General features: G+C 39.1%; 1 protein-coding gene across 5 annotated transcripts; it reads left to right on the top strand.

The window, feature by feature from the left end:
* The first annotated feature begins 6,063 nt into the window (after positions 1-6,063).
* ARL14EP (ADP ribosylation factor like GTPase 14 effector protein) lies at positions 6,064-13,126 on the top strand. Of its 5 annotated transcripts, none has more exons than XM_056491886.1 (4): positions 6,064-6,240; positions 9,336-9,842; positions 10,758-10,888; positions 11,758-13,126. In XM_056491886.1, the coding sequence occupies exons 2-4, from the start codon at positions 9,420-9,422 to the stop codon at positions 11,984-11,986; spliced, it is 783 nt and encodes a 260-aa protein (XP_056347861.1). In that variant the 5' UTR covers positions 6,064-6,240; positions 9,336-9,419; the 3' UTR covers positions 11,987-13,126. The 5 variants fall into 5 exon arrangements, with proteins under 5 accessions (XP_056347861.1, XP_056347862.1, XP_056347864.1 ...); XM_056491887.1 differs by having other exon boundaries at positions 6,071-6,347; XM_056491889.1 differs by having other exon boundaries at positions 6,099-6,216.
* Positions 13,127-21,335: the final 8,209 nt, after the last annotated feature.

Genomic DNA, 21,335 nt, shown 5'->3' with positions numbered 1-21,335 from the left:
AAAGCTTGTAATTACTGTCAAAACTAAGAAGCTTTTTCCAGATCACCTTTAGGATTAGTTGCACTTTCTTTTTTTCTGCACACTTAGCATTAACTTTTCTTATTTTTATTTATTAATTAAATATTAATTATTAATGTTATTAATTTAACTTTTCTTATTCATTTCCTCTGGAAGCTGAGGTGTCCTCTTACATTACCTGGACTAAATAAAATCTATAAAGAAAACTGTTGCTGTATAATTTCTAATATACTCTACAACACTGGATAAGTTGTAAACTGGCTCATCCAGTGCTTAGCTCAAGCATATTATGCATATTATGCATATCAAGCACTACCCTTGGTTTGGCTTTGATACTCCAAAGCACATCCAAAAAATGAGTTTAGTTCAACATGTTTTACTGTGGTTTTTTTGGGGGGGATAGGAAACACTGGACTTCCATCATTAGTCAGTCTTTCCCTATTTATCTTTCAAAACAACAATGACAGAGGATAAAGCTTTCAAAACCTGATTTTTTGAGCACTCTCAAAAAGCACAGCCCAGTGCAATATGTGATGGGTTTACATTTGTTTCTGCAATCAAAACCTGCTATGTTCAGACTGGGACTGCTCACAGTAGTTGCTGGTACCTGTTAACAGACCCATCAATTGCAGACAAATGGACAATTTTCTCTCCAAATACATAATGAGGCATGAAATCAGGGCAAACAGAGTGGTTTAAGGCCAGTGATTTCTCAGAAAGCCATAAAACTGATGGACAATGTAACTGCCCCTCATGCCTTAAGAAAAAAAAAATCAGTCTTGAATGCAAAAATAGAAAACATATAAATAAACTTGATTTCAGTTTCATGGAATAGCTGCCTTATTTCTAAAAGGATTTCAAGGAACCATGGTAATTCCCATAGCTACAGCTGACAGAAAATGTTGATGTACAGTGAGTCATGGAGCAGAGCACTGCAGAAGTGAAGAACAATTATTGAATTTCATGCAGAGCCCAACCCAGCATCACGAGAGGACTGAAAAAAAACAACTTAAGCTCACAGAAACATTTCTTTATTGGTTTGTGCATACACCCAGCTGCAGTGACCATTTTAATACCAAGACTATATTTGACAAGAATATGGTCTGCTTTGGGATTTCAGCAAGCCATTCAAATAATATTGCTTAGGATCTTCTCAATGAGAGAACAAGCTGGTGATTGTTAGATGTGATTTTCCATGGAAAATATCCTTTTGAAATATAGTAAGCATCAGCTACCCATAGAAGCAGTGTTATGCCAGTATAGCCCATGTCAACAGAGTAAATGTTTTCCTTGAATAAAAATATCACAGGAAAATTTGTCCCTGTACAGACAATATCACACACAAGAGTTTCCAGAAAATAGACACTAATCAGTGCTAGCTATTTTGCTGGGTAGGTTTCCCAAAATTAGGACTTAACCAGAGTGTTTTTCACTGGGTGGTGGCAGCTACAGAACCAACAATTCTTGACCTAAATGCCAAATTCTCTGTTTCTTCTCCTCAGCTTTGCTGTTCAATTAAGGCAGCCTTAGAGCTTGTTCTCTGTGGCAAACAGCAGAAAAGAAATGCAGAGTAACCATGAATCAAGCCTTACTATTTAATAGACAAAAATTGTGGAAGGCTGTCTGGAGTGATCCATAAACCCACACTTACTCTGACATAAAACCCACTCACAGCATTTATTCATAATCTGTGGTCTTTGCTTCCTGCAACACCAGGGTGCACTGGGGAGAAGTAACACCCAGACAAATGATTCAGCATGCACCAATTAAAAAAAAAAAAAGCACTTTTAGGACAAATCCTAAATTCCATGAACACCCTAACCTGTTACCAGTGAGTAAGCACTGACTGCCTTAGGTCTGTCCCAGGATTAGTTGCCCTGGAAGTGACTAGAGAGAGACTGAATGAGATTGCTTTTACTAATGTCCCTGCTTTTTGAATCAGAAACAAATTCAGCTTCTTTGGAGATGAGTAAAGGAAACTCCCAAACGTTGGGTTTGTACCCCAAATGAGATCCAAACTGGCAGAGAGTGGCAAAAGCACAGCTGGCATCCAAGTTTCTGAGCACATCCTCTTCAACCCCAAAGCAAAGAACACAGAACAGCAACAGGGTGAAGCTGCCCAGGCAGCAGGAGCAGGCTGGAAGCAGCAGCCAAAATCCTCCTCAGCACAAAGATCTCACTGAGCAGAGAGACAGAATGTTCAGGGCAGTGAATTTATAAGGACTGTGATGAAACCAGCCTGGAAAGGGCAGAAGGTTCCCAAAGAGGCATCCCAAGTTTGGATGCCAGTAAAGAAGAGGATTCTCTTCGTGGCACAGCAACAATCAAAGTGTTGAGGGGAGGTTTTTTCAGCCTGACAGAATTTCTGTTATTTCTAAAAACCTCAAAAACTGAAGGATGATGTGAATCCAAATATTCAACAGCTGTATGCCAAAATTTAAATGTGAATTTTTAAAATAATCAGAAGTCTCTATAACATTGCCAAATTAAAATAAAAGAACAGAACAACCAGGCCAGAGAACAATTTAAGCCAGTACATGCATGCTGTCATATCCATATCTAACAAAATAAAACTTATGTTGCAAAATTACCAAGGTAATTTTTAGGATTTTTTTAATTAATTTTATGATGTTACCCAGACTTTTGATGACTTAAAGGCTTGGTGCTTAAAACAAGTTAAAACTGTGATAAACAGTTCTGCTTGTGACACTCATGACTTTTAGATAAAATGCAGAAAAAAATCTATCAGCTTTTTTTCTGTCTTTTTCCCTGCAACAATTGCTGTCTATATCTCTGACTTCATGATTTTGAAAGAGTAGATGACAATATTTTAGAAGAAAATCATAAGAGAAACTCAAAGCAGACATCTATGCCTACTTTGTGTTCCAGCACATTTTGTAGGAGCTAGAGAGGTGTTTACCTTGAAGAAAAGTAACAGGATCCCTGGTGGTAGCAAAAATGTATAACCACAATCAGATTCCGTTTTCTTTATCAAATATGCCAAATTAGATTCTTTTTATATCAAATATGTGAAATATAATAATAGGGACATTTTATTTCTATTTAACACTGAAGTTAAAAAAATTAAAAAAAACCACTTCATGAGATAGTGATTCTGTACTAGTAGAATATCTTAGCCTGTTTCACTTTAATAAAAAACCAATTTAACAGCATCCTCAGACTTGCTTAGACTGAAGAAGAAATAAAATCTCTGGCACTTATCAGTATTTTGCTGATTTCTAGACCAGGCTAACAGGATACCATATAGGTGAATGGAATCTCTGGGAGGTTTTTTGGATAATGTGCAAGATCTTAAAACAGTGCTGAACAATGCTGTTCAAATGATAGGCAAAGTTATGGAAAAGGTTTTGCTTGATTACCCTTGAAATTTGGAATTTATACTATATTGAATACAGTTACAGATACCTTTCTTCTGAGTCTATCACGATGTTTTTTGCAGGTCAGCAACAAATCTGTCACTGCTTTAAGCTGTGGAAATCAGGGCAATGGAAAAACACAGCAATTTTTAACAGATGACATGTGTCAATACTGCTTTATTCAGTTTTTGCACATGAATCACTGACTCTTAGTGAGCAGACACAGACTGGAGGGAGAGAACTGCTGCTGTTCAACACAAAATCCATTAAAATCACATTCATATCCCTCTGCACCACGAGCTCTGAGAGTTTTCAGATGCCTTTATGAGTGGAAATGGTATATGGAGTCATTGGCAGAGGAACAAATTTAAATTCCTGCCCAGTATCAGCAGAACACATGAGGATATTTCAGCACACCTAGTCTAGCTCCTGTTCCTGCTCCCCTTCATCTAGAATCCTTTCACTCTAAATCCCAGAGCTCTCCCTCATTAAGGCACCATTCCATTAGCACAGAGGAGGGCTGATCAACCAAAACCAGTCCAAAGCCATGGCTGGATTTGTTAATTCCCAGAAAACCTGGATCCAGCCCTGTGCAGCCAGCCTCACATGCTGACACTAACCCTGGAAAAGTGAGCACACCTCACTGCTCTTCCTGTATTTGTGGAATACAAATTGGTGTCACAACCTGTAACTCAAATGTCTCCTCTCATGAATTATTCCCCTTCATTAACTCCACATATTTCATCCCAAAGCACACAAGTCAGCAGGAGCAGCCTTGCTGAAGCTTTCTTGAATGATAGCACTTCACAGTCCCTCTGTCATCACTGAGCACTGCATGACTTAAGCCAAATATATGGAATTTAAAATGGTTTTCTTCAATGGGCGCAGCCCACATGCCACTACTCCCACATATTAAAGCTTTAGAACCCTGGGTATCTCCTGAAGCAAGGATAAAATAATTTCTCCATAGGCTTTTAATTCTTTTCAGACCACAATCCCACCAATTCTCCAACATCGTTCAAAAAATTGGGTGAAAAGGTATCCTGATTTATAATCTTGCATTCTAAAGGCAATCTCAGTGACATATTTCTATATGAAAATAGCCTCTTCCTAATCTCTTTTCTAGTACTTTTTTATTTGCTGGCTACTGTAAATAACAGACTTTTTAAAAACCCAAATAGAAACCACTCTGCTGCTTTGGGTCTTCTGTGATGTTTCCATGTGCCCAGCTGGCTTCAGTACTTCATTTTCTAATATATAAAAAATAGCAAAAATATACCAAAGTCATAAAAAAGTACTGCTGGATCTCAAGAGAGCCCCTAACTCTATACCCAAATATTTATGACTAATCAAGCTGAGCTTCTATTACCCAAATTTCTGCCTCATCTCAGACCCAAATGATTTGCTTAGAACTAGGAGTGTGAAACCCCAAGAAACTCACTGTTCTGTTACTTATACCAGTTTCTACATCTCACTGAAAGTCTTTTTTTGGGGTATTCACCCCAAGATTCAGTTTTCTTACTGTTAACACCCACTGGAGATGTGTTGGAAAGCCAGACAGCAATTATTTAGTTAAACCAACAAAACCCTTGTGTGGGCATTGAGAGGTAATTTAAGGCTTTCTTTTAGGTATCACTAACACCATAATTCAAAACTAGAATCAAATATATAAATTTAAGGTCCTTATTAGGGCAGCTAATGTGTTCTGTTCATTACCACCTTTGTCCTTAACAACTCCAAGAATAATCAGGGTGTGCTGTCACTACCTAGACATGGACCAAATGAAGGCTGGTCAAAATTTCACACCTCCTCCCTGATAAATCCATTATTGTCCTGAAGATGTTCACAGAAGCATCAAGGCTGGAGGAGATCAAGCTTCCAGATGATCCCAACACAACCCCTAAACCACTATATCAACGGAAAAAAAAACAAAAAAAAAAAACAAGCTTTTGAGAGACATTCTGGTGACTGAAAGTAGAAAAGGAGAAAAAGATGAAAAAGAACGAGAAAAAGAAGAAAAAGAAGAAAAAAAAAAGAAAAATGAGAAAAAGGAGAAAAAGAAGAAAAATGAGAAAAAAAAAAGAAAAAGGAGAAAAAGGAGTAAAAAAAAGAAAAAGGAGGGTAAAAAAAAGAAGAAAAATAGAAAAAGGAAAAGAAAAAAGAAAAAGAAGAAGAAGAAAGAAGAAGAAGGAGAAGAAGAAGAAGAAGAAGAAGAAGAAGAAGAAGAAGAAGAAGAAGAAGAAGAAAGGAGAAAAGAAGAAAGAAGAAAGGAGAAAACAAGAAAGAAGAAAGAAGAAGAAAGAAGAAAGAAGAAAGAAGAAAGAAGAAAGAAGAAAGAAGAAAGAAGAAAGAAGAAAGAAGAAAGAAGAAAGAAAGAAGAAAAGAAGAGAAGAAAAGAAGAAAAGAAGAAGAGAAGAAGAAAGAAGAAGACGAAGAAAAAGAAGAAAATTAAGAAAAAGGAGAAAAAAAAAGGAGAAAAAAAAAGGAGAAAAAAAAAGAAGAAAAAGAAGGAGAAAAAAAAAAAAAAAAAAAAAGAAGAAAAATAAGGAGAAGAAGAAAACGAAGAAGAAAAAGAAGAAGAAAAAGAAGAAAAAGACGCCGGGAAAAGAAAGGAAAACTCCGCGCCCACAGCCCTCGGCCGCTCCTCCGCGCCGCCAGGGGTCGCTGTCGCAGCCGGCGGCCGGAGGTGCCGCCCGCTCCCGCGACTCTGTGGTGCAGGCCGTGCCCGGCCGGGGACGGGGCGAACGGGCCGGCACCGGGACCGGGACTGAGACCGGCACCGGCACGGCGGGACAGACACCGCGGGGAGGCACCGGCACCCGTACTAGTACCGGCACGGCGGGAGGTACCGGGCGCGCGTCCTGCTGTGGGAAGGCCGGGCCTTCCTTCCCTCGTGTGGGGCGGGCTGCGCGGTGCGCCCCTCATGGAGCTTCCCCCGCGCTCTGCACTTTGGTTAGTGCGCACCTTGGGTGCGGGGGTTCGAGCGCTTCCCTCTCTCTGCCGAGGGGAATTCACAGCAAAAGCAGCGGTGTGCTCCTCCCGCGGGGAAAAGGGTGTTATAAATGAGAAGCGAAGTCTCGATATTCAGCAAAATTTAGGTTGGTTTATTTTATATAGACAGAGCAAGCAGCGCTGGGGAAAACGTGAGGGGTCACCGGCCGCTCCACGCTTCCACCTAACTTGGTTTGCAGCTCCCTTTTTATGGGATGGTTTTCCTTGTAGTAATCAATAATTGTTATTGTTTTGTTGTAGTAATTCTGCAAGGTAAGCAGTGGTGCTCAAAGAAACTTCCAAACTTCCGTGGGACAGCTCTTGGGACAATCGGTCATGTAACCATCTGGTCTTGGTGGATAAAAACAGAAGAAGTGGGAATTCTGATCTTTAGCAGATAGTTTGCGATTGATTACACAAAGGCAGCTGATTGTGCAAAAAAACCTTTCAGACTATGGAAAACCCTTTTTTTTTTTCTTTTACAAACTGGTATGCACAATATTCATAACAGGGATTTAAACAGAGTGAGTTTAATCATCTATTCCCCTTTATCTAGGTCCATGTTCTTTTCTTATTTTAAGTATTCTGGTTTACACAAACTCCAAAACTTCTATGATTAACACAAATCATTTATCAATTATCACAAAAATGTGCTGAAGCTTCCACCAGGGATTCCTGTGGATTAAGTGGGTGAGATCCCTACACTGAGTCAGCAGTACTGTCATAACAAAGGTAAAACCAAACTGCTCTTCTGCAGTTTAATATAGGGAATATCACACAGCATAGTCAGCAGTCAAAACAGAGACATGGCAGGGATAGCATTGTAATAATTAAAAAAAAATTGTCTTTTTTTTCCTTAGAAGATAAATTGAGTTTCTCAATAACAATGTTGTTCCAAGAGTCCTGACTTACAATCCATGTGCAAATTTTGGAAATTCAGGCCATCACTTGTACACACTTAGTGTGTTTCAGCCACACACACAAACCCCACCTTCCACAGCAGGAATCAGTCAAAAATTCTCATGGGCACTTGGAGCAGATTTGATGCAGAGCCTGTAACAGACTTCTTTGAGTAAAGTTATTTGGTATTGCCTAAATTGCTGTTAAAATGTTAACTCAGCTGCACTGAACTTTGGTCATTTACAGTTCTAGTTACCTTGGCTTGAAACCCAAACTTTGTGCAGTTAATAAAAAAGATTAATTATAATTAGAGCTGGTTCACTGAGGTGGTTAAGTTTGATAGGTGATCTTTTAAAAAATTTCAAATAATTCAAAGTCAGTGCTGCAGTAAAAGTGTGTAAATAGGCAAAGGCACTGGAACTTTTGTGTAGTAAAACTTCCCACAGTGGGTGCTCAGCAGCCACTGAAAACAAGAATTTTTAAATTTCATTGACATCTGCCCTTCTTGTGTGTATTAGTCAGTGCAGGTCTGAAAAGCTCAAAAGTTCAGGAGTTAACTCAGCCTACAGAAATTTGAGTGAGGAAGAGTTCAAATGGCCTAGCAATTAGGAGTACACTAGGTCTGGCCCTAAAAATACAGGATTTGGGTTTTGACCTGAGAAATCAGTGTTAATTATAAGAATACTTAAATCTTTGTATTGTCAGATCACTTGCAAAAAAACAGAACAGTTTGCATTGTTTTCAGGATGAAACACACACATTCTTTTCTGCAAACTGAGGTTTAAAGCATTTTATGTAGTGCCTTTACATTCAGGATTTTTGTGCCTCTCTTTTTCTTACTTTAATTTAAATGTGAGAGTTGCAGCATTCCTAGCAATAGGCTGAGAAAACTTGTTTAAAAATGGTCATTCAGTTATAATCAACTGTGTCTCAAATCAGATATAAAATTACATTTTCAGACAAGTTTACTGGCCCACATAAAACTCTCAGATGATTAATATTTGCATCAGTTAAATCACTAGAAAAATATCATGTCCTATGCAAGATCTTTCAATTGCTGTGCATACAGTTTAATGTATGGAAATGTGTAATTGCTTCATATAAGCAGATATAAACATCTGCTTCAGAAAAAGTGAAGTATTGCAGTCAAGAGCATTACTGCTGCAAAAATGCTCCAACCAGTGGCTTTTCAGATTAATTCTAAAAATCCTTTTGACTTACCATTCTCTTTTAAGCTCTTATACTTCCATGTTTATATTTTTATGTATTGGCTAAACTTACACTTTTTTTTTTTATGTCATTAGATTGTGTGTGATGCTATTTCATTTTATTGGATTGAAAGTAGAATCCCAGACTCTTCAGCACCAGACAACTAAAATACTTTTATTGATTAAAAGGCCATATTAGCCTGTTCAGTGGTTAGAACAGATAAATGTGTGTTGTGGTTTAACCCCAGCTGGCAAGTAAACACCACACAGCCATTCACTCACCCCTCCTCACTGAGGGAGGATCAGAAGGACAAAGGTGAGAAAGTTGGGGGTTGAGATAAAAACAGCTTAATAATGGAAAGATGGTTTAAAAAATATTGTAAAGAAAATGAAAAAATAAAAAAAAAACCAAAATCAAAAGAGAGTTTGGTCCCAAATCCAAAACGCCAGCTACTGTGAAGAATTTAACTCTATCCCAGACACAACCAGTACACTGCTTTTCCATTTTTTTGGGTTTTGGTTGCAGAATACGGTGTAGGTGAACATAAACATCCCAATTAAGCTACACTCTGTAATTTAAGAAAGTAATGCTACTAAACATTTTGTATAAATACTTACTATAGCAAAAAAAAACCAAAATAAAAACAAAGAAAAAAAAAGCCTCTGAAAGGAATAGAAATGCATGGTTTAATTCCAGAAGAAATTTAGTATTTTTAGTTTTGTCTGGACTAGAACACTATAATTTTTTTGCATGTTTTTTTAAATTACTTAAATCCAGTATGTCAGGCTTATGGATAAAAGTTTGCACTGTGAATCTGATTGATTTTAATGCTTCCCCTAGGGTGACCTTCACAGAAACTCCTGAAGGCTTCAAAGAACCCATTTTAGGCAAAATAAAGGAAATAAGTTGTTCTGATAAAGTAAAATGGATCCTTGTTCAGTTGGGGCTCAGCTTCAAGCTACCAACGAATGCCACAAGACCTACTACACCCGTCACACTGGCTTCAAGACTAAACAGGATATATCTTCATCTGACCTCCTGCTGCTGCAGCTTAGGACTGGCATAACTCTGTCAGAGAGCAACACAATCTGCTTCCACCATGCAAAAATTTACATTGAGAGATTTGAAGACTTACAAAAATCCTGTTGTGATCCCTTTAACATCCACAGAAAACTATCCAAGAAAAACCTGCGAGCAATTGACTTAGATGATGCAGCTTTTCTGAGTGCCAAGTTTGGAAGGCAGTTTGTTCCTGGTTGGAAGCTTTGTCCCAAATGCATGCAGATAATAAATGGAACTGTGGATGTGGAACCTGAGGAGCGACAAAGGAGAAAACTGGATCCAGATGTATGTAGATGGATCTGTTTTCCCATCCCCTCTGTTCTCTGCAAGCTGTTAGAGTTCATATAACTACTGCAAAAAGAAATTACTACATAAAGCTTTCTCTCATAGAAATAAGAAAGGATGTAGTCTTTTAGATGTGCAGTTTACTGTATTTAAACCTTTGTTTTGGAGAACCCTAAAAATCTTCTCTAATTAAATAATAAGTTTTGAAAAATTGTGTCTGCTAGGGTAACTGACTCATAAATTCATGTAAACACCAGACAGCTGCTGGTATTTTAAGCTCCTGTGCTTGAAACTGAGCACTGAAAAAGTTGCTCCTAAAGATGTCTCTTCAGCTAAAAACAAAAAGGAAAAAAAAAGGCATTTTCTCTTGCAGTTCATTACAAAGTGAACCTGCATTGAGGTGAATTAAGTGTACTCTTGTTGTGGTGTCTGGGCTGTGAAGGCCATGGCATTTGGTCAGGGACAGTGATGCTCAGGTGTGGGAGGAGAGTTCTCCAAGTGCTGAGCTCAGAATGTGGCTGGTGCCTGGCTGGGTGCATTGTTCAGGCAGTGCACAGGGAGTCTGGTGTGTGGGCAGCCAAAACAGCAAGAGTTTGTCTGTATGCACCCTGAGCAAAGAGGAGTTGCATTCTAGGAGCTGTTCCCCAGCTGTATTTTTCAATTATATGTCAGTATAATTAGGAGGATGATTTGAAAGCATTGATTAAAACTGCTACTACAAAGTTGGTGTTGCTGGGGTCAGAGACAGGTGTAGTTCCCCAGCATAAAGATTTTGAGACTTAAGTTGTTTCTCCTGGGAAATCATAGAATCATAGGTCAAGAATTCATCTAGGTTATTACAACATCTTTGATGGATATTTTCGTAGGAATTAAGATTTGTATTTATAATTAAGTGCCATTTCTTTTTTTCTTCAGGGGCGTACAGCTAAGGCTTTAAAGTCACTCCAGTTTGCTAACCCAGGACGGCAGACTGAGTTCACTCCAGAGACCAGTAAAAGGGAAAAGAGAAGGCTGCAAACAAAAATATCAATGTTTAATTCAGACAGGTAATTTGTTAGTTGTATTTACATTAACTTTCACTTGAAAATAAAATAGCCTTGGTGGTCAGCCTGTAACAATATCTATGTAGATGTTTGTGTGTTTATGGATTTGGTTTTTTGGTTTTACATATATTGTAGATTACTCATTCCTGAGATAAATAAAAGAGAAGATAAAATGTTATCTTACAGCTTATATTTCAGGCAAACACAAAAAGATGTTTGTGAGGCACAATACCACACAGACCATAGATGTAGTTATTAATACATGCATCAACTGAAATTCTGATAATAAGATAAATTTGAATAGAGTAACATCAAGTAGGCTACATTCAAAATACTGGTTATGTCATTCTGTAAACTCAATAGTTACACTTGGTAAACAAAAATGTGCAAGTTAGGACCCTGCTTTCCTTTGGAAAAACAAAATTAATAATACTGGATAACGAGTTGCAACCTTCTAATGTGACTGATTAAAAAAAAAAAAAAAAAAGACATTTTCTATTTAGCAAATGATGCAAGAAATATCACATTAATGCATTGCCCCTGCTCTCCACCTAAGTGTAGCTGCACCAGACAGAAGCAGACACTAGATGTGCTTCTCACCAGCTACACATCCTTCCCTCTCCCTCTGTTTCTTCTGCCTACTTTGGGCACAGAGTGGAGATGCAATTAGGACTGAAAAACGTTATCAAACACAGCAAGGTATGCGTATCTTTGAAATTAACAGTGATAAAGTGAGCACCTGAAGAAAGCAAACTTCCCTCCACAAATATTAGCAACTCAGCATGAGAATAAAAGCAGATTTAACAGGGAGGATAACTCATCAAAATAAAAGTGGATATAACCCAGAGGATAACTTGTTTGTCACTGCACAGGCAGGTGATCCCAGCCAAGAGCAAGGTGTATGACAGCCAGGGCCTGCTGCTGTACAGTGGGATGGACCTGTGTGACTGCCTGGACGAGGACTGCCTGGGCTGCTTCTACGCCTGCCCCAAGTGCGGCTCCAACAAGTGCGGCACCGAGTGCCGCTGCGACCGCAAGTGGCTCTACGAGCAGATCGAGATCGAGGGGGGAGAGATCATCAGGAACAAGCACGTGGGCTAGTGTGTGTGTGCACAGCCTCAGCTGCCTGTGCTCCCTGCTTTGCCACCACACAGCACAGGCAGTGCCCAGCAGTGGCGTGGCAGCTGTGGGAACTTGTCACCGCCCGCTCTCGGTGTGACTGGGGACACGGCCCTACTGCTGCTTGTCACACTTGAGTTACATTGTGCTAAGGCTTCAGGTAAGATCTCACTGAACAGCTGTCTTCAAGTGCAGAATGCTAAATTCTAATGCAAACTGTCCTGAGCCACTCACTGTTCTTTCATACATTGTTTCATAGAATGAACCATCTCCATGTATCCCTCGTTTCTCCTCAAATCCAGGATCTCCATCTGTTGTATGTGAAATGCTATGAAAGTTCTCATTGAATTTACATGCAGTATTAGTAAAGGTCTCTTTCTAGTATTAATAGTGAATGCTGTATCTTCTACAGAGTATTGAAGCTACATCTGATCAATCCAATCCTGTTCACTTTAAAAGGAGTCAAAAGCATTTAGGTGTTCAGATCTCATCCCAGTTGCTGGGATTTGAGATCAGGTTATCCTTACGAATTCATAAGAATATTAATTCATATTCAAATACTGAAATTAGCCTGTCAAGGCATTGTGATTACTTTGTTGGTTTCTGTAGAACAAAATTAAAATAATTTTGCTCTGTTATCAGTCTGTAATTGGACTGAACCAGTATTTCAACAGCCTGTTTCAACCCTGTTTCAACCCTGTTTTTTTCACTTTACTGGTTTTAAAGGTTTCTATGCAGCTGAAATGAACATGAATGTCTGTTTCCAAAGCAAGGTTATCTAGACTGTTACCAAAAAAACCCAGATGAATGGGAAGTACCTTTGGTTGATACATTATCTGTCCTCATAATATTAAACTTTTACTCTCTTACAAGGGTTATTGAAAAGATTTTATAAATGAAGTCTTAGTAACATTTTTTTCTTTGCATTTTTGTTGTGTTTTGTATAAATTTCCTGTTCTTCGGTGACTTGGAAGCTCTGCGTGTTTGTTGGGTCACATTTTTTCAATGATACTGTTAACTTCTTGAAGATTTACTTGGGAAAGTTGTATATTCTTGCTGTGTGCTCAGCAGATTTTTTTTTCTGTTCTGGTGTCATGAATGTTGCATTGCCAAAATCCAAAGTTATGCTTTGAGTTATGCTGACATCTGCTGGTCCTACTGGAGTATAAGCACTGAGATGCTACATTTTTGTTAAATCTGTTATAAAAATAATCAGACACTTTTTTTTTTTTTTTTTTATCAGAGCATTGACAGTTGTTGTAGTCAGTTATCTCTCACTTTTCATATCTTAAGCAATCTTTTGAATTAGATGAAAATATAAACAGGTAACTTTCAGGAGAGTGAAGGAGGAAAAGCTGGTTGAGTTGTGTCATTTATGTGCATTTATTGTTTTTTGTAATTGGACCAGAATTGGCAGTATTCATTGTTAATAAACTTAAAAGGCTTCTGTGTATTACTGAGTTCAGTAGCATGTTTTTAATACAGTTCCATGTGCCCCACAACCATTTTCCACTTCAAAGACATTGTTACAAGTCAAACTTCACCATCTTGCTGGATGCCTACAGCATGAATTTCACTTTTTGCTGTTTTTATAAGCACCACACAAGCTACTTTGTCATCATCTAAAGTGAGTGCCTGTGCCAGAATTGCTCACAACTAAGCCTGCTAAACAGGACAAGGAAACAACTACTTTCCATAAAACCCAAAATTCATAAGCACTTCAAGCTCTGCATGCAGGGACTTTCCTTTTGCTATTAATTGCAAAAATTTGTGCCTTGGCAAAGCTGACAAATTCAAGAGACAAAGATCAATGACAATAAAAGACTGGTTTATGAAGAATGCATATTCCACGCATCAGTTTGAGTTTATTGAACAGAAGCTGCAGAATTGTGGTGTTGTAAGACAGCAAGCCAGTCCTTAACACTCTAAACACTTTACTTTCTCACACAGAGCAAACTTTGCTTTAAGTTTAGAACTTGTCATATTTAACGTCTTCAAAAGTCAGTGAGGGGTCTTCTGTTGACCCTGTGAGAATTGCCAGAGATAGGATGTGCCCCTTTCTGAAGCTGAAAGTTTAAAACCAATTAAGTATCCCTTGGGATTATTTGTGTTAGATACTCAAATAACAGTATAATGCAGTCAGGTAATTAAAAAGAGAAACTTTACATTAACTTTTCACCATTATATTACAATGTATGTTATAACCTTACCCTTAGACACAGCCTGAATTTGGAGCTTTTAAAATCAGTTAAATTCATTACCTCAGTAACTAACATTTCTGAGTCTCTAACCGTTCAAGACATCAGAAGGAGCTGGAAGTGGACAGACCTACACAAAAATTGTAGTTTTGTAAATCCAGATGTCAAAATTAAAGCTTCTAAAAGAAAAGAAGAAAACAAGGTGACAAATTTTACTTGTTTTAGATCTGGTTTAATGTTCCTTTTAGCCTTTTCTCATAGGCATTACTCAAATTAGCCAGAATGGACCAACAGACAGCTGCAGAGTGCTTTCACTGAAACCCCATAGTGTCACAGCTCCAGAGTGCATCTCTCAGCTGCTGTGTGACAAACAGCTGCAGTGAGCTGCAGTCAGCACCAGGGCCTTAGAGTTCTCAGTCTCGTGACAAAACACAACTTCCAGTTTTGTTCTCCCCTAAAATTAGAATCACTTTTGTTGTGTTTGTGCCAATAGGTGCAGTTTCAGCCTTTTTCAGCTGATCTCTCAGTGGAATTTAGGATGTGCTGACATACAGTAGCTTGTCCCTCATGATCCAGGCCTTTTTTCCCCAATGACTCTTCAGCAAACATTCTGAAAGCTTTATTCATCTTTATACTGGTTTCTAACCAGTCAATACCACACTAATGTGACTTTCTTTAAAGGCCCCTTCAGACACTTCTTTCCAACTTCAAATTGTAGATTCTTTTAACTACAACTGATAGAGGAACAGTTTATTGAAATTAATACATTCTAAGATCATTAATTACAAGTTGCATCTAGTGTTCACTAATGTGGAAACCATAACCAGAGCTGCTGTTACTCATTCACTTCAATTAGATTTCAAATCATCAGCTGTCCTCCAGCTTGTATTAAAAATACTGTAGGAAGGTGTGAGCCCTTGCCATTAAGCTGTCCAATTCACTCTTTGAAGGAGTTCTGTGCCATTATCCCACTCTGAAATTGGGAATATTCACATATTTCAAGTCCCTCATACCCAGCAGAGGGCATCAGCTCACTGCAAACCTGTCCATGAGTTCCATGGTGCACCTCCAAGAGCTGCATCCCCAGAATTAGGGGACCCCTCAAAGAGGAATTAATTCATTGACCCATTCAGAAATGGAGCACAGGACAAGAGAAGTGTTCCCCACAGGCATGAGGTTGCAATGTAGCTGACTCAGGTACAAGACTTGCACTTAAGCTGATTTTCATTTTGGGCTTTGTAAGAGCTTCTCACCCAATCCCCAAACACCTCAGTGATTTCTAGTTCTTTAAGAGGAGAGCAACACTTTTATAGATTTGCATTTCTCTGTGAAAGTTTGGTTTAGAGAGATGCATGCAGGATTGGGTAACCAAGAAAGCACTCAGCAAGGCCTTGCACTAATTGTCAAAATCAGCCACACACTCCCTGGTTCTCCTACCATAACTAAGAGGTGAGAAAATTGCTCTAATTCTTCTCTTCTTCCCTCAGCTTCCTTCAGTAGCCCTCTGCATGTGCATGGCAGCAGATTAAATCTGGATCATACCCTGACTTTCCTTTCTGAGCTCTAGTGAGGACAGTATTAACAACTTGTGTCATAGGCTCAGTTCTCCATCTCACCCACAGATGTCAGCATTACCTACCACAACCTGAGAGTGGGGCCATGCAGAGCTCCAGCCTGCAGCCAGAACTAAAACCAGCTCTCTTCTGTCATCTTCTCATCTTCTCCTTGCTATTCTTCCATTTTTTCTTGCATTTTAGCTGATAGCTCTACTTTTCAATTGAGTGTTTCAGCTGCTGAATTAGTGCCATGAAGTAGACAACATTAGTTAACATATTAAAAAGAATATATGTATATGTATATTTATATGTATATGTATATGTATAAATGTGTATATATATATATATATATATATGTATGTATGTTTGCACCAGCAAGCATCAGCTGTGCAACCTAGGTAAGCTGGTAACCAGGAACATCAGAACTTAAATTCTCAAAGAGAAATCACTGGGAAGTCAAAGATCCTACTTCATTCACAGCTTTTAAGGGCTCACAAGTCGTCTGAGAAACCTTTTAACTACTTTGCTTCAAGGTAGAAAATAGGATTTTACCAAATTTCAGTAACACAAGTTTTGTTAATTCACTATTTATTTTTCTGATTAATCCTGCATTAGAGTGCTTTATAATCCAGGTGTGAATAAGTTTTCTTCTCCCTTCATTTTCTACTGTAAGTTTGTAGCACACAATAAAACACCCCCAAAATCCACAACCAACCAAAAACCCCACTATCAAACCTCCAAGTGCTCCTTTCCTTCTGTTTTATAGCATGCCAGTGCTCTCTCAGCTGGCTTGCTTGCCAGTTTTCAGTCAGATGGGCTGAATCTTGAGTTGACTTCAATGCTCCTGGAGCTTCTCTCTTGACAACCATCTCTTTTTAGTAGTCATTATAATAAGAGTGATTATATTTTGGCTTAGCTTTCATTTGTTATCTTTGTGCTGCTTCCTGGGAGTTTCAGTTCAATCTCTAAGAAAAGAGAAAACTCAGAGATATTTCTCTGTTGAATACACTTGCAGGATGCCTAACCTCCAGCAGGCTCCTCATGTCAGCACTGGGGGAGCCCCAAATCTCAGCTTCATGTCTCACAGTGAGCTCCTAACAGCCCTGGTGACTCGAGTGAAATGGCTCAGAGCAGTGAGGAAGCCAAGCCAAGAGATGCATTCTGCCCAGGTGAAATGTGTCAGGAAAAAATGCTGAAACTGGTGGGACTGTTTGGGCAAAGCCACCATTCACCCTCACTGGTTATTGTGAAACAGCAGGAGAGATTGTGCCCCAGATCTAAGCAGTGGAAAGCAGCTACAGAGTGTACAGTGTAAACCTAAAATAAAATTGCCTTCTGTTGTGGGATTCCCAAAATAAAATGCTGGGTAAGCTTTACAGGATTGTTCCCTAAAGATCCCTCTGAGCACATCCTGACTCCTTACTTTAAAGGACTGTTTCTGCTCCAGTGGCAGAACCTAACTCACTAACATTGTATCTGTAACTTACTTAATTTTTATCTGCATAGTGCTCCAAATGGCCCAAGGCTGATTCAAGTCTCAGTAACCTGTGTGCACACATGTGCTTTTAGAGCTGTAGTGTGCAGCTGGCACAGCCAAACTGAGGGCTCCTCTCTCAGAAATACCAGGTGCAAGTGGCATGGGTGTGAGTTACCACTGATCTGCCCAAGAAGGAAGAAATAAAAGCACTTTTCTGCCTCAGTGTGTGTTCTGCCCCATAGGGTATGAGGAGAGGGGACCTGCACTCCATTGACTTGTACTGGCCTTAGCTGGGAGGCTGGAAACTTGCAGCTTCTGCTTCAATGGAATTTTCAAGGCCCATCCATCACTCAGATACAGCTGGTACCCAGCTCAGCATCAACATTTAGATATCACAATGTGCAACAGTTTCTGGGAGAGCAGAGCTGGGGCCCTTTCCCCTTTCACATCTCTTCACTGACATCACTCATTTCACAATATTTCACCACCCAGCACTAGTTGCTGATGCTTCTCACATGTCCAAAATTGCTACTGACATTTCAATTTTGTTTTATTTTTCTCTTTTCTTTGATAGAGTTACAGAGAACAATTATATTTGAATAAAAAACAAATAACACATGTCAGAGCATGCATCAGGGAACATCAAATTGTTTTTTTCCAATTACAACTCTATTTCAAATAGAGTAATGCAATTAAAGGATAATTACTTGAAGTGCAAAGCCAAGGTTATGATCAGAAATGGTTACCCTTTCACTTCAAAGGGCTGTCTGACTAAATAAAACATTCCTGTGGGGCAAGTTACTCTGCATTTCTGCAGGTATCTAGAAGCAACCTGTCTGGCACTACAAGGAGAGTAGTCCCTTACAGTATAAACTACTTTGGTAACTTTGGGAAAGGGGATAAATAAAATGGCTTTATCACTGATTGATAGTGGCATAAATTAATTTCCATTAATTAATAATATCTTAGTAGTTTTTAATAAGCAGCATCATAACACACTTAAATAGTAATTATGGTTACCTAGCAGCACTTCCTTAGCTGGTGAGCTTAGTTTGAGTTGTCATTGCTTTGATAAACAATTAGCAACAAGATAAAGGAGCAGAAAGGGGAACACAGAACTAAAAAATTATTTTCCTGTGAAAAGTATTACAAAGTACTGCCCTCTGTCAGCCCCTGTGTCACTGCCAGTACCCTGCTGCTGCTCAGAGAGGGCCAAAGAGGGTCTAAAATAGCTGAGAACTATGGGGGGTGTGGTTATAAAGGGGCTGCAAGCTTTATTCAGATAAAGTCATGGAGTCCCACCCTTCAAAAGTCCAGACCCTGCCTTCCTTCAGGAGCCTGGCTGCTGCTGTAATGCCTCAGTGCCAGAAATGATTATCAGGTTTTGCCAATCTGGTCTATTTAAGTGCAGCAATCCTTTGTTATTAGCTGCTTTATTGGGCTGGTAATAGTGCCTAAAAAGGGTTGGGACTCCAATTTGCTCCACTTGGGTTTGCTGGGAGAACACAGGGGCTCATTTCCTACAAGGGTTTCAGTGGGACAGGGGCTGAGTCTTGGTCCTGTGTTGTTTGTCTTCTTTCTGCAGGTGGCTGACAACAATGCAAAGCACCTGACAGATCTGGAACAAGCCTTATTTCAGCAAATGTTCCAAGCATTGGGTGAAAATGCAGTGGTTTTGACTGTGCCCACTGGCTTTCCCCTGCCAGGCCCCAGGAAAGGGGTTTCATGGTTTTCCCCTGGGAGGCAGCTGAGCCCCACAGAGCTGCACACCCAGGATAACACAGAAGGGGTAGCCCCTGCTGCTCTTAATCCCCTTGTGCTCTTCTCATGAGAAGCCAGATGGTGAAACTAAACACATAGAGAATTTGTTTTATAACATTAACATTTTAAACAAAACTAATAATATTAATAACAATGATGGGAGTAATAATAATTACAGTAATCATAACATTTATATTAAGTGATAAATTGTTTTATTTCATGTCATACTTACATCTAAAAGATTTATTTTACCTGCATCCTACAGTACCTGAGGCAGACAAAAATGCTCCTCAAATGGGGAAGAACAGCAGACCAGGAAAGACTGAGCCCTGTGGAGCAAACAGAAAGTGGAAAAGCAGCTGAGGTAAAGCCTTTACCTCATTCCCTGGAGGTATTTCCCCATCTCAATAACTGGAGGAATAATAAGTAAATAAATGTGTCTTATTTTGCCATGTTGTTGGTGGAGTCCTTTGTCTGTAGAGTACTCAGAAAAAAACTTTTGGATTGATCTGCAATGCACAAGCCTATTTTCTATTAAAGTGTATTAATGGCAGGTTCTGTGCAATTAGTGAAAAGTCAATTCCCATTACTAGTTAACACTATTGAGTATCTGCTTTCTTTAATAAAAACCCATGTCCAGCATAAAGACAATAAATCAATGAGCAGCCACTTTCTAAATCTATTCTGTCTCCTCCAAAACTGCAGAGAGAGTGCTGCCATTTGGAAGTCAGAATGGATTTAGGAGAAGAGATTCCCCTGCAACTCCATTTTTCTTTGGAAAAGCCTTTCCTCCCTTCTGAGAGCTGTATGTGTGTACTGGTGTTAAAATTTTACATTCATTTAGCAGCACCTCAGCCCTGGTTGGCAGAAATCCTCCATGGAATTGAGGCATCTCTCATTTTAAATTTCTTTCACTGTGAGGCACTGGCACAGGCTGCCCAGAATGCTCAGCTAAAAATCAGATGGGGAGAAGTGGCAAAGATCTGCTTGGTGCTTTTACAAGCTTCTATGCACAGGTTTCCTGTGTGGTTAACCCTCAGATAAATAAGGAATATTACTTGAAATTAACAAAGAATAACTAAAACAGGAGGAAAAAACTCGTTTTTCTTGGGTCAGAAAAATGAAAGCTAAACAGAAATTGAGAGGAAGTGTGAAAGATTTATTGTTCTGCTCCTGATGGTTCTTTAGTTTACTATTGGTTTTCTCTTTCACCATGGATCTGCAAAACCCCAAAGGCTGCTGCTCAAAAGTGAATAAAAGGCAGTTAGAAAGGCAGCTGCTGTCATAGCCTTTTTTGTTGTTGTTAACCAGAGGGAAAGGAGTGACTGGGTGGCAGAAGAAGCTAAAGATGGCTAAAGGAAAAAAAAAAAGTATTTTCCTTCATTCTTTTCAGAGAAGGAAGGAAGTAAAGCTGCTCTGCTGTTTTAATGATTATTTGTTAAACATCCAAGTGGTTGTTAGTCAGAATGAATGCAGATGAAATTCAGACATAGACAAAGTTTTTTGTAGAAATTTGATTTTTGTAGACACATTGGTAGTACTTTTTCCCCAGAAGTATTACATTTTGATTTAGCTGAGGAAAAGGAATTATATTATGTGGTGACACAATTGTGACTCACACTTTGTTATAAATACTGAGCAGTGAAAATGGAAGCAAAATGCAAGCTATCTGTTAGGTAAACATGTTCTTTTAAACTGTTGACTGAATTTGAATAATGAATAAATTGGGGGAAATGGCAATCTGCTTGTGGAAGTCTCAGAAAAATAAAGAAGGGCTAAGCTCAAAAGGTAAATTATTAATGTTGGTATATTCACTTTGCTCCTGTTATTTGTAACATAGGAAATGTGATTTGTGTGTATATGTCATTTTAATATTAACTCAGTTGCCAGCTCAGATCTAAAATAATGAGACAGATGCAAGTCTTTCATTTCCAGAGGAGCATTTTTAATGCAAATGAAATCAATATGGTAAAACATTCTGCCCAAAGAGGAGCTGAAGACTGGGGTTTGGAAGGTTTGATACTCTTCATTTTTTCCACCTGTGGTGGGTCAGACACATGCACATGGAAGAGGGTGAAGACACAAACTTCTGAGTTCAGCACAGGCTGGGATCTTACCTGCAGTCAGTTTGATCAAGAGCAACTACAGCACTATAAACAAGAGTAAAAAAAAAAAAAAAATCAGACAGTTAGACACAGCTGTGTGCAGCTGCAGGGCCTGGGAGCTGGTGAGTGAGAGCTACCAGCATTGGGGGAATGCTCTTGGGGAAGCCTGCATGCCAGCAGGAGTGCTGCACAAACCCTCTTCTTCCCACTTCCAGCCCTTCCTGGCTATTCAGA

This window comes from Oenanthe melanoleuca, chromosome 5 (assembly GCF_029582105.1).
Source record: "Oenanthe melanoleuca isolate GR-GAL-2019-014 chromosome 5, OMel1.0, whole genome shotgun sequence".
NCBI lineage: Eukaryota > Metazoa > Chordata > Aves > Passeriformes > Muscicapidae > Oenanthe > Oenanthe melanoleuca.
Note: the sequence above shows the minus strand (reverse complement) of the source record. Positions and strands in the feature narration are given on the sequence as shown.